The 13,232-nt window shown below is 34.3% G+C and overlaps 2 protein-coding genes across 2 annotated transcripts; both read right to left on the bottom strand.

Annotated features, from left to right (window-relative positions):
* Positions 1–1,846: 1,846 nt before the first annotated feature.
* Positions 1,847–2,901, bottom strand: LOC145061627 (eukaryotic translation initiation factor 1A-like). Its single transcript, XM_079009159.1, has 2 exons — positions 2,384–2,901; positions 1,847–2,092 (listed from the first exon to the last, which is right to left on the bottom strand). Exon 1 carries the CDS (start codon positions 2,820–2,822, stop codon positions 2,385–2,387), a length of 438 nt encoding a protein of 145 aa, XP_078865285.1. The 5' UTR covers positions 2,823–2,901; the 3' UTR covers positions 1,847–2,092; position 2,384.
* Positions 2,902–8,748: 5,847 nt separating this feature from the next.
* Positions 8,749–12,369, bottom strand: LOC145061249 (BTB/POZ domain-containing protein POB1-like). Its single transcript, XM_079008680.1, has 6 exons — positions 11,959–12,369; positions 11,155–11,286; positions 10,947–11,068; positions 10,803–10,866; positions 10,440–10,719; positions 8,749–9,771 (listed from the first exon to the last, which is right to left on the bottom strand). Exons 1-6 carry the CDS (start codon positions 12,212–12,214, stop codon positions 8,958–8,960), a joined length of 1,668 nt encoding a protein of 555 aa, XP_078864806.1. The 5' UTR covers positions 12,215–12,369; the 3' UTR covers positions 8,749–8,957.
* Between the last annotated feature and the right edge of the window lie 863 nt (positions 12,370–13,232).

Genomic DNA, 13,232 nt, shown 5'->3' with positions numbered 1-13,232 from the left:
ACCAACTTTCCTTTTTCCCTTTCTTATCTTCTCATCTTTTTTCTTTATCAACAAAAGGACATTGCTATTTCTATAATCTTGAAGCCATCGCTCTCTATTATTTTCTACTTATCCATTATCTTCAAGGGCTAAAAAAAAAAAAAAAAAATTATACAAGAAATGATTGAAAACAAAATGCTGCACCAGACCCATAAGAAATTATAAAACCCAAAAAAAGCTTTTCTATTCCTGTACCAGCTCCTCCAATTATTTCCCTTATTTAGAATTTTCCAATAACCTCGAAACTTCACATATAATATTTGTAACAGGTACCATTAATAATAATAATAAAAAAGACCATATTGCCCTCTATAATCATTTTCACACCAGCCTCTCTCTGTTTTTATCAACTCCTTTATTCCAAATAAAAAAAGCAATTGTAAATCAAGAAACCCTTTAAATTCTCCAATGTCCTTACTCTTAAATCCTGAGCTGGTGGAAAAGTTGCGGAATAAGGTGGGATCAAAATGTATGTTTCACTTTGCTCAAATGCTTAAAATTCTCAAAAAAACCAATTCGCAAACTTTTATGGAACCAGAACCAAGGTCACCTTTCTCATAAGGTCTGGAGGCCGTTCAGTTGAAACTTCATGGTGATCCTTTAAATGTTCAGTTAGCTGCTTGTTTAAAACATTTCAATAAAGCTTATTTTGAAGAAGAATCTTTTTTTGAAGCAAAAGGCAAAAATCAATTGGTTGTTGTCTTGTTGAAGGAGGGTGATTGTTAAAAGGAAAATGAACAAAAACAGAGTTGAGTCTGTTATTGGTTAGAAGGTGAAGATGCTTAAAAAGTTGAGTTTGTTAAGTAGTTTAAGCTTTTCCTTGGATCTGAAGAGCCTTACTCTGCTATTCATCTTCCAAATCCAGTCCTTTTGTTAAAAAGTTTAAGATTGTCACAAATGAAGATAGATGACAAGGCTCCTGGGTACTCTGCTAAGCTATGTCGTCTGTTGTTGGTGATGATTTTTGTCAAGCTGTGAAACAATTTTTTGCTATCAAGAATTTTAATGATGCTCCTGGCAAAGTTGGTGACTACAAACCCATTTCCATTTCTTATCATACTTACTGATAAGAAATCAAATTCATAGTCCTCCTTGCAAAGTGGAGAAAAATATGTTTTTTTTTTATGTTAAATTTTCGCAAAAAGACTTGGCAACTCTCAAGCTACTATATGGCACGTGTGAACATCGACGTGGCACCACCCCAACCAGACATAGGTGCCTTGTGGCTTGGCGTGTTTCACAAACAAAGACGAGGCTTTTGATTGGCTGGTCAAAATTGCGAGAAGACTTGAGGGAAACAAACCACTGATATCATCTCTTCGAAAAATATGTTTTTTTTTCTCATTTAATGAAATAAAAGTAAAGTAAATAAATATAAGCAATGATGATAATGTTTCTAAAGAAAGATTTGTAATGTGGTAGAAGGGATGTGAAGATAATGTTTGTGTTGACTGTCACTTTTCTAATAGGCATATATATATTTGATCTTGCGGGAAACTTTATACATGGGCTAGACTAGTTGGTAGTGTTGAGATAATTTGGTTGTTGCAAAATGATATAGAATCAGAAAGCTAGTCACACACAATTGTTTTAACAGACATGCTTTCAAGAAAGAGACCACCCACTCATATCATATGCTTATTACGTCTGCTTGAAACAATAAGAGAAAGAGAGATAGAAGGAAGGAACAAGAGAACACGCTTAATTGGGATCAAAACAAGTCTTCAAAAAAATTAGATCCACTCTGGTTGCTTTTATAACAAATTAAAACATAATACTAGTCATTTTAAGAGAAAGCATCTGAGAATTTAATGTCAAAATGCTTCAACATTCAGAAAACTATGATTTTCACATAGAGTTTATAATCACTAAGATTGCTCCACAACCAACTCACATCACAAGGCATAGAATTGCCCATTTAAAGTAGCGTTACAAAAGAGAAAGAAACGTTCCATATAATCTTCAACAAAACTTAAATCTTTTCTCACAAACCATCAATTTTTCCCAACTCCCCTCAGACTCAATTTTGTTCATTCCATCACAATTTGAAAAACTGCGGAAGCCAGAATTCAAAAATTAGACAACAATATTTTGTGTAAATAAATTAGGCATCAACTGTTGAGATTGAGAAATTAATTTTGTAGCAAAAAGTTGTATTTTTATCTGAGCTTGTATTTAATTTTAATTTTGTTGTGTAGAAAATTTCTGTAAATACAGAGACCTCACAGACAGACATGGGATTCAGATCGAAAGGGGATCATTAAAAACATCCTATTTAAGCAGTCTCAATAATCAATGCAAAAACTGGAATTCGTATCGGAAGAGAAACGGATGAATTACAAACCCTAGATTTTGTCGATATCTTCGTCTTCAAACTCGATATAATCATCACCAGCGCCATCCTCTTCGTCGTCAAGTCCACCAACAATACCCTCATTAAGCCTTATATTCTCCGGCAACTCACCGTACGCCTTCAACAACCTTGCCTCATCCGGCATATACTTAAGGATGACATCCGCCTTATCGTCCTGGTAATCACGAAGCCCAACAAGGATGATATCTCCAGCTGCGATCCAGACCTTCTTGTGCATCTTACCACGGATATGGCTGAGACGCTTAGTGCCGTCAATACACATGGACTCACAACGGCCGTTTCCTAGCATACGGAGCACCTGAGCATACTCCTGACCGTCTTCCTTGAATACAAGCTCACGCTTCTCGTCATCGGCTTCGTTCTTTCCTCTCTTGCGGTTTTTGCCTCCCTTTCCCTTGTTCTTCGGCATGATGGCGGTGGATTTGGTATCTGCGTTCGATAAAACCCTAGCTTTTTTGATCTGATTTATTAAAGGTAAAGGTATCTGCGTGTTTTAGTAGGTATATATAGCCGATGAGGCCGCATATACGTGATTACGTGGCGTGTAAGCAAAGCAAACGTGAAAAGTTATTTGTGGATGACTAGTGATCTGAAAAGAGAAAACTAGTTAGAACACCATGTCATTTTTTTTTTTTTTTTTTTTTTTTTTTTTTTTTTTCATGTTAGATTATTTTACAAAAAAAAAGAATGAAAACATACAATTTAATTAAATTTTGGATTAACCATAACATTAAAAAAAGTTAAAATATCATTACACAAAAAAGAAAGAAAAAAATAAACTTAAAAATTTCATAGTCCTAAAAATAGGGGTGAGCAAAAACCAAACCGAAAAAACGGATAAACCAAAACCGAAACAGGAATGAAAACCGACGGTGTGGTTTTTAGTTTTGCAAAAACTGAAAATGTTCGGGGCGGTGCGGTTTCTAATCTTGCAAAAACCGCAAAAAACCGAACCGCACCGAATATATATATTAAGTCTTGATATTTATAAGAACGATGAACTCATGACAATTAATATTATTATATATACCTGTGAAACAAATATTATATTTAATTTGTATTATATTTAAGCATTAGAAGCATGTTGGATGAGTGGTTATGTAATTTGATTTCAAACCAAGAGGTGGTTGTATCGGTTTGGGCTTTAATTTTGTCAACCTTATAAGAGTATCCCCCATCGCATTTGAGATAGAACCTTCACCATTCTCAGCTTTCATATAAGAGAGTCAAGTCTATGGTTTTTAACCCACATCTTTGAGGAGTCGCACATTGTTGGGAATGAAAAATTTGGTGCTCTTCATCTCTACATAAAGTTTCTCAAAAAATGATTAACACTTCTTATCCGAGTCAAAGTAACTCGTTGAGTTACTTGAGTTTTAGCAAAAAGGAAAAACAAAAACCAAATAAAAAACTCACAAAAAACCGCAAAGAAACCGAACCGAAAATGTAACAACTGTCAAAACTCAGGTTAGGACTCATCTAGAACCTTACAATTTCCTTTTGTGCACTTACCTTTTCTTTAGAGTTACAAGTTGAACTAGGTCCGCGACTTAATAAATCTTTCGGAACAATTAGTGTACCTTAGCTTGTATGGAACAATCACATTGACATGTGAATGAACCAACTATGTGGTAAAGTGTCAAAGTTCAACGTTAAGTCTAAACACAAAACTATGTTCGGTAGATCACAACTCAAGGGTATGCTATCAACCCAAAATTTCCATATTGGAACAATAAAATGTTTAACAAGGTTAAGTATTCTAAGCACATATGAACAAAATTAAATCATAATAATAACTAATTACAAATTTGAGACAATGTTCATCCAATTCATAATTTCATTTATGAATCAAAAGTATAATTTAAGGATTGTCTAATCCTACGTTCTTATATTATGAACCCTTATTCTGTTTACATGAACTATATATTTGATTTTTTTTAGAAAATTTAAATCACAAAATAATTTTTTCCTACAATTATAAATTAAAATGAAAGTCTATGAATCTATTTAAAAAAAAAAGTACTTGAATGAAAACCAAGAAATAAACTCTTGGAAGTTTATATAATATATTTAGAACTTTTATAAAAACAAAAGATAATTTTTATTAAATTTGAAATGGGGCCATATTTATAAAGTTCACCACTTTTTTAACAAACCTTTAATCCCTTCTCTCTTCCCCTAATTCGTTCATAGGCTATTCAATTCCTTTTCTTTCTCTCTCTCTCTCACTCATTATTATTCATTTATGCAAAATCCCGAGGTCAGATTTTGCATGTCAATATGAGAGGGAAAAACCGACCTTAGAGGCATTTTTGTGGGAGAGATTTTTCCAATTCATTTTTCAGATGTTAAACAACATTTCTGGAGTTTTGTGGGCGATTTTAATGAAGTATAGACCCAAAGAGAGATGGTCTATCCAGAGAGACAGAATCTCAATTTCTCTGTTCTTTCTCTCTAGAAACCTCACTTTCTCTCTCTAAAAATCAGCCCATCAACCACGAATTTTCAGCCTTATTTTGGGTGTTCTTGAAGCTTCATATCAAAGGGTAGGTTCTTATCATACACCTGTTGAAGATCCATAACAAATTTTACAAGTTCTACTCCCTTTATCCTTCAAATTTTCGATTTCTAAGGCATATTCTTGCAAAGAACCTTTGTTTGATCTTGATGTTTGTAGATAAACACTAAAAACATGTTGCATGTTCTGTAAATGGTGTTGATCCATGATCAAATCAAAGTCAAGAGCAAAGGTGAACACATGCAAGCCTTATCTAGCACCAAAAACCGATTTTTCAAAAGTTTAGTCACGTCTAGCTTGGTTGCATGTAAGATCAAATGGTTAGAAACAAGTATTTCTACAGAATATCTTTAATATAGTGTTTTTATATCTCAATCTAAGAAAAAGAAAATGATATCATTAGGTAAAATAGAAGTTTGAACGATGTTTTCATGAGTTTTACTCTTCAACATTCTCTCAGATTTGTTTACTCAACTTTTAAAGGGAATAAATCACTCATTTCTTGACCAAATTACGATATTCTTTTTCTGAGGACTAGTTTCATGTGTTAAATTTGAAACCCAGTTGGCCTTACTGTAAAACATTAGAAATATGATTTTTGACGATTTTTACAAAACAGTTGCGCAAGCAACACTTTTTCTGTGATCACTAGTTTTGCACTACATGATTAAGACCCTTAAACTCCACAATAAATCTGGAGAAAATTATTTTAGAAACTTAATACATCTTTATCAGAAGACCTAAAGTTTCATGAACAAAAACATTATATAAATTTGTAAAAAAATTGTTGAACTTCCAGCTACATTTGGAACTCATGCGCTAATTAGTGCTACATTTCTAAACTTGTTGGGGTTGAATACCCCATTTAGCTCCAAAATAATTTTTAACCAAATTGTTTTATGTTAGCTCATGGTTTCAAGAGATGTTCTATAAAACCCCAAGTGCTAGAACATAATCTTTATTTTTCTACAAAAATAAGGATTTAATGGCCAAAAATTCAAAATAAATAGTTACAGATGAGATAAACATATGAAAAATTACAGAGCTTATTTAAGTACAAAATTTTTATTCCACCTAAATTTTCATACAATTTGGTCACAATTTGGTATTTTATTCATATTTTTCATTTAATTAGGGCATGAATTTACAAAACCGGGTCTTAAGGCTCAAGAGCACAAACCAATATTTTTCTCTACTTGATAACATTGTAAGAACCTCTGGAAATTAAATTGGGAATTTTTGGAACTGCTTTCTATTTATTTAGAATTTTTCCTATTATTTAGACATAAATTGCAAATAAATAACTAATGGCCTTCAAAAATTCCTATAAAATTTCAAGACACTCATTACCTTTGTTAGAACTAGAATATAATTTTTTAAAAATTTTGGAGTTCATTTTCATGCATTTATAGATTTCTGAACACAAGGCACCATGAATTCGATAATACCGATAATGAATCATACACACTTTGGGCACTTTTACGACACTACTAGTTGGATAGATAGTTATTATATAATGGATTAGTGAATTGTATCTCACTAAAAACTATTTGTTCCATAGGACACTAGTAGAAATCGATCTCTACAACACCGAACCACGAAGCTCGAACCGCAAACTCTCCCTAGTGAGTATTCACAACCCCTATTTTACGTTTTTAATGTTTTGGGGTGGAAAGCATGCTACAATTTCTATGAACATTATTTTATGAACTTGTGATATGAACTATATGATATGAACTTTGTTGTATGAACCTTGTATTATGAACTTGTACTATGAATTTAGTGTTATGAACTTGTATGATTAAGTCCCCAGAGAACCGAACTACAACCTATTAACTCGTATTTCGAGCCGACGGTCTTATGGATAGCGCTATTTGGGGTAGACAGCCCCCACTCACCCAGAACCGTGAGTGCATATTTCCGTGAACTGACATCATGGCAACCATGGACATGATGGAATGGGACAAGAACGGTCATTAGGCTTGGTTATGAACGGAGTGCTTTGGCATTCAACATTCATTTTGAGTTTGAACTTTTGTGAACAAATCTATATTTTCTTACTGAAATGATGTACCTATATAAACCTGTGAACTCACCAACTATTTTATAGTTGACCCTCATTTTTGCATGCTTTTCAGGGAACGGTCAGTGATCTAAATTAGACATCAACAAGAATTTGCACCTGATGTTTCTTTTGTTATGTATTAGACTTTGTACTAGGGAACTAAAATGTAATTTTATTTCGAACATGATGTAAACTTAAAATTCTCAGTTATTATGGTTGGTAATCATATGTACCTTATCTTATGAGACCTTAGCATGTCACCCTTCGTGTTTCCGCGTTAATGGGATGTGACAGAAAAAAAACCCACAAAAACCGAACGGTGCGGTTTCTAAACTTCTAAAAACCGAAGTTAAAACCAAAACCAAAACCAACTTTATCTTTGAAATAAAGCAAAAGTTAAAAAAAAATATTGAATAAAAACAAAAGACAGATCTACCCAACTAATCTATAGAACATAACATAATGATATATGTTACATAGTGCGGTGGACCCAAGTCGTTAATCTTGATTTTCCAATTAAAACACCCAAACATTTTGTATTATTTACATTTTTTTCTTCCTAGATCTAGGTTTGTAAGTAGTGATAGAAGATGATTGCAACGTTGTTTGTTGGTGGCGTTCAAACATATGGTAGCAGCCATGGGCTTCAAAGATACAAGAAAGAGATGGGTTTGGCACTTTGGCTAAGGTAAGAGATGCGGATGAGAAATGTTTGACGTTACAATCAAACAATATCAGTACAACCATTGAAGATGATCAACAATTTGAAAACATAACCCATTTTGCAAAATATAACCATTTTTTTTATCAAAATTTTACATTTTAAACCATTCATCAACTGTTATAACCACCAACAACTTTCTTTATTTCCCACCACATTCAAACCTTCTTCATTCATCTCTCCTAACTTTCTTTATTTCCCACCACCTTCAAACCTTTCTTCATCCCTCAAATGGCTCGTCTTTGGAACACGGATGAAGATATCAACTTCGTAGATGGGTCTTCTTAGAATCACTCAACAATACAACTACAAAGTAGGTGAAGAGAAATATCAACTTTTCGTCAAATGGAGAAAAACAAACGCAGTAGCAATATAATTTAACACTATGTTTCATAGGATGAGACGCAATTCATTATATGATGAAAATGATAGAATGTTGTTAGCCAATGTTCTTCAAACTTTCCGTGCAAAAAGTAAAAAACCCTTCCGGTTTGTAGAGTTTTGGGAAGTTGTGTGAAGGTCCGACAAATAACGTCAATATGTCAAATGAAAATGTCTTGTATGTTATTTTGATTTTAAGTTTTGTTTCAGTGTTCCTATGTTTTAATTTCAAGTGTCTTGTGTTGTATTATAATCTGTGTTATTTAATTTCAAGTGTATTTGTCTTTTTAATTTTAATAAAAAAAAAATTAGTTTTATATAAACTAATGTATCAGTTTTTATATAAAAGAAAAAAGTCAGCAATTAGCAGACCACCCCTACAACTAAGGGAAATTTTAGAAGAGGTGTGACAAATGTGTTGCCTGATATAGCAGACAAAAAAGACTGTTGATTACAAAAAGTTTTTGGATGGTAATCCTTTGAATGAGAAATGGTAGAAGGTGATAAAAATCTGCAGAATATACGATCTGACCTTGTGTTGTTTGCACAATTGATAGTGAATAGTAACGGGTTGATTTTTTTCCCAAACAAAGAAGGGTATTCATTGCACATATACATCATGTGATCTTTGATGATGATGACAACAAAAGTCAAAACAATCAAATTTGCTTAAAAATAACATACATACGCATACGCCACGTCATTTCACAAAGGAAAAAAGTAAAAGGCAAGAGAGAGAGAGAGAGAGAGAGAGATTTTTCAAAAAAACAAGAGAGATTGAAATCCAAGTAGCAACCAGTTTCTTTACAGGAAGATTTTTTTTAATTAGTAGGTAGGTCTTAAAAGGTAAGGTAAGGTTTCAATGACGGATGGTAAGCTCGGCTCTGAGATGAAGAATCCCATTGATGAAGTAAAGAGAATCGTCAGCCATAAAGGAAGTCCAGGGAATGGCAAAGAGGTTGCGATACCCGACGGCCTTCCCGCCCGTAAAGGTATAATTCCCTTTGTATTTGCTGATGTACTCCTCGGTCGGCTTCGAGCGGGCAGCAAACTCGTAATCCACCGCAAACGTAACCGACCCCTTCTCCTGCATCCCTAGGAACAAACCAAAACAATGAAACGAGCTCTGCTGGTCCATGTTACAGTGTGCCGACAGGAAAAACCCTTGCCCCCCTAGATGGAACGCCTGCGAGTAAACCCTCCCCGAAGGAAACAGGTTCCCGCACTCTTCCCTTTTCAGGTCAAGGTACACCACGCACTGCTGACGTGGCAGCTCAAACTCCACCACCTTCACCGGTCGGTACTTGTACGCGCGCTCCACAAACCGCCGGTTCGGGTTTGGGGTTTCATCCGCGGCCAGGGTCCGTTGCCGGTGCGGTGCTTCCGCTTTGAAGAAGAGGGCTTCCACCACCACTTTCTGGGCGAACTCGTGCTCGAAGTCGTTGCAGCCCATCACTTTACGCAGCTTTCGACACGTCATGTACGGGAACCGGATGAACTGGGCCAGACGTGTGCCCAGGATTTCGCGCCGTTCTTCCACTTTTGGGTATTGGATGCGGGACCACTTGAGGACGAAATCGTAAACCGCATCTTCTGATGCCACTTGCAGATCGTCGCTTGATAGGATCGCTTCCACTCCCGCCAGAGGTAGGTTCAGAACCTCGTCTTGGAACCTGATATACACATATCATTTTTCTACCTTAGTTTTTTTTTTTTTTTTTTAAACAATATCCATAAAAGAATAAAACCCATGTTATGTGTTTCTGGGAAGACTGTAAGCTGAAGGATTCATAATATGTCAAGTCACAAGTGTTTGGTTGGGTGGAAATGAAATTCAATTTGATGATAAAAAATAGATTATTTTATAATTATATATATATATATATATATATATATATATATATATATATATATATATATATATATTGTTTACTTTAAATAAAACATTTTGAAATTTTCATTTTTAGTCAGGGTACATTCCTAGTTTAATAAAAAAAGGGTTCAAGTCCTTCCACCCTATTCCAAGGGCTTTGACAGAACTGAATTCCATTCATTTGGCAACCATTCCCAATTGCAATTCCATTGGTAAATGCAACAAAATAGCAACATACTTTCATTACTTGTTTGTCATATGGCATCCTACTTTCATTCCATTATGAATAAGAAAACTATTAAAAGTATGTTGCTGTTTCTTGCATTCAACCCTACACTTAGATAACCACAACTGAAAAGTGAAAAAAAAAACCTTCATAATTCATACCAACATTCAAGCTGCAAGTTGCAATTCTTTTGAGTGGCATGGTGTGTGAGTTTATTTACCAATTCAAGAAAAAAAGCTTACTTGGTTATGTCTTTGTAACGAACAGCAAGGAACTGTTTGGCTGCATCAGTCAATGGTTGAACTGCTTCAGCCATTAGAACACTAGATGGAAGATCGAGGTAGAGAAGAGCCGATTCAGGTGTCATAGGAAGATTTCTCAGTGAACGGCTGCAATACCTCATGCATGAAGCCACCTCAAACTTATCAGCAGCCATTAAAACATCCAACAAAGCGGGAGCAGTTGTTACTGTCAAAGTATTGCTGTACATAAAGTTGAGTAGTTCCATAAGTGCAGCTTCCTCTGTTCCAAAAAGAAAAGTAGTAACAATTAAAAAAAAAAAAAAAAAAAAAAACCATAAGCAGATCAGTGAGAGAGATATGTACCAGAGGCATTGATTCGCAAAGTTACGTGTCGTTGTTCCGACTCCCTCATCCCATTAGAAAAGAGCTGCATTGAAGGTAAATGGGAAATGTGAAGAATTCCAAAGCCAGATAAACTACACTCATTTGGCTGTTGAGGTTTTTTACCTTGTAAAAAAATGGACTTTTTGCAGCCAAAATTGGGGAGCTGATATGTAAAGTTTTTACTCTCAGAACGGTTGAGCACTCCATGCTCCAGTTTGAATCATTGTCGTTTGCACCTTCATCTCCTATTAAACAAAACGGAAGAATCATTGATTCTGGCATGAATAACAATTATCCATAACAGAAGTAAAAAAAAAAATCACCATGATACCTGATGGTGGTTCCTCGATCATTGCTGCTGTCTCCTCGTCCTGGTTTTCAGTGTCTGCATCATCAGGAATGTTATCAGGCTGATTCAGAATCTGTTCCTCTGGACCGGCAGCCATGTCTAGAGCTGTGAAAGCTGGAAAGTCATTTGCAATGTCAGTGTAGTCATGTTAATTCTTGTAATAAAGTCAATGATAATGTGCCCCAAAGCCTCATTCAGCAAGTGAACTCCATCGTATGCATATTTAGCCAACAGCTCAAGGATCAATCTAAGAGATCTAACTTGGTAATAGCTTGCTCCATTAATTCTTTTTAAGTTTGATTGTACCCCAGCAAAGTATTCATGTCATCTCTAACTTAACTAAATTACATATAAGAAAAAACTGTACACAGACAAAAGTAGGAAGGAATAGACAGGTTTCTCAAATTATTCAAGGCCAACAAGTTTTCTGTCAGTTTGCAACCAGTTTAGTGTTTCTTGAAAACGTCAACACACATTCTTGAACAAATAAGAAACATGTACGAGTCTAACTCACTTTCCAGTAGACAGAATGTAACTAAATTCCGTTCGCCAGAACAAAATCTTCCCAACTTAATCCATGACCACAGAATACAGTAGGTAATCTTCCCAGCTGATGATATGGATTTCATAAAATGATCATCATTTTCTTGACATCTTATAACGCTATCCTAATTTCATAAACAATTCTCTAAATCATGTATATCATGAAAAACATACGATGGATATACACACACGAACACACATCGACCTGCTGTTTTAAGACTTTCAAGAAAAGGAGCGGATTACCATTATCTCTTTTGATATCTTCTCTCCGGCGTTTCCGATTTCTAGCCCAATCGGCTAGACTAGTGCAACCTTCGCCATCAGGCCTAGCCTCTGTCGATTCTGAAATGATTTCTATACGCAGAATACGATCGGAGAAATTGCTATCGTTGAAGGCAAAACCGAAGTCGCCGTCACCACGACCGACTTCGATAGTATAGTCAGAAGAGTCCATAACAGCAGTCCTGGGATCGAACAGATCCAAATTCGAATCTCTCATGGCGTGTAGTAATCTGGAAAGATTGGGGAAATCGAGAGATTTGAAAACCCTAATTGGTGAGCTGAGGAAGATGAAAAATGAAAGACGTACGGTGATGAGCTCGTCAAAGGTGCTGTTCTTTAAACGAGAGAGGACAAGTTTTGGTTATAAAATAATGGAGTAATAATGAAAAAAAATAAAATATATATATATATATATATATATATATATATATATATATATATATATATATATATATATATATATATATAATATTTTCAAAATCTAACGTATTTACATCCGCGGCTTCCAAATCTATATTTTCAATAGTAATTAGCATTACAACTAGTATTTGCTTCAATAATCAATCCCGAGTATTATGAATTGGAATATTAAGAAAAATAACACATATATTTACAATATATATAAGTTTTTGACCAATATTTTTGGGTTTATTTAATTAATTGTTTGTCCTAAATGAGTCGTTTTGGACATGCGAATCGGTCAATTTAATTTTTCAGTCGTTGTACGATGATAACTAAAATGTCGAAATCATAATTACGATTGTAAAGAATTTAAAAATTTTCAATAAAAGAATATTTTTTCTTCACATGTGTTGTGTGATCGTAAGGATAATTCTCGACCAATAGATGAATAGAATGAATGATCATGAGTTGAGAGTCTATAATAGTACTATGTGATATCATGTACTATATAATCACATAAATTTTAGTATAAGGGTTTTTTAGTCAATTAAACTACATTTTAAAAAGGAAATTTCGGATTTTTAGGGGTTATTAATTCTCTTAATTTTAGAAATAGGATTTTAATAGATAATAATTCTTTTATTTCGGGACATTCTAACAGAATATGTTTATGAGTATCTTCAAACATTCTTGAACCATAAAAGAATATATATTCTGACAGAATACATATTTTGACAGAATGAACTTCTTGAAAAATAACAAATTCTTGAACCATCAACTGAAAAATAAAAACAAAAATTACACTAATTCTTAAAGAATATGGGTAACAATTG

This window comes from Lactuca serriola, chromosome 7, assembly GCF_051521515.1.
Source record: "Lactuca serriola cultivar US96UC23 chromosome 7, Lser_US96UC23_V15, whole genome shotgun sequence".
In the NCBI taxonomy this organism is placed as follows: domain Eukaryota; kingdom Viridiplantae; phylum Streptophyta; class Magnoliopsida; order Asterales; family Asteraceae; genus Lactuca; species Lactuca serriola.
Note: the sequence above shows the minus strand (reverse complement) of the source record. Positions and strands in the feature narration are given on the sequence as shown.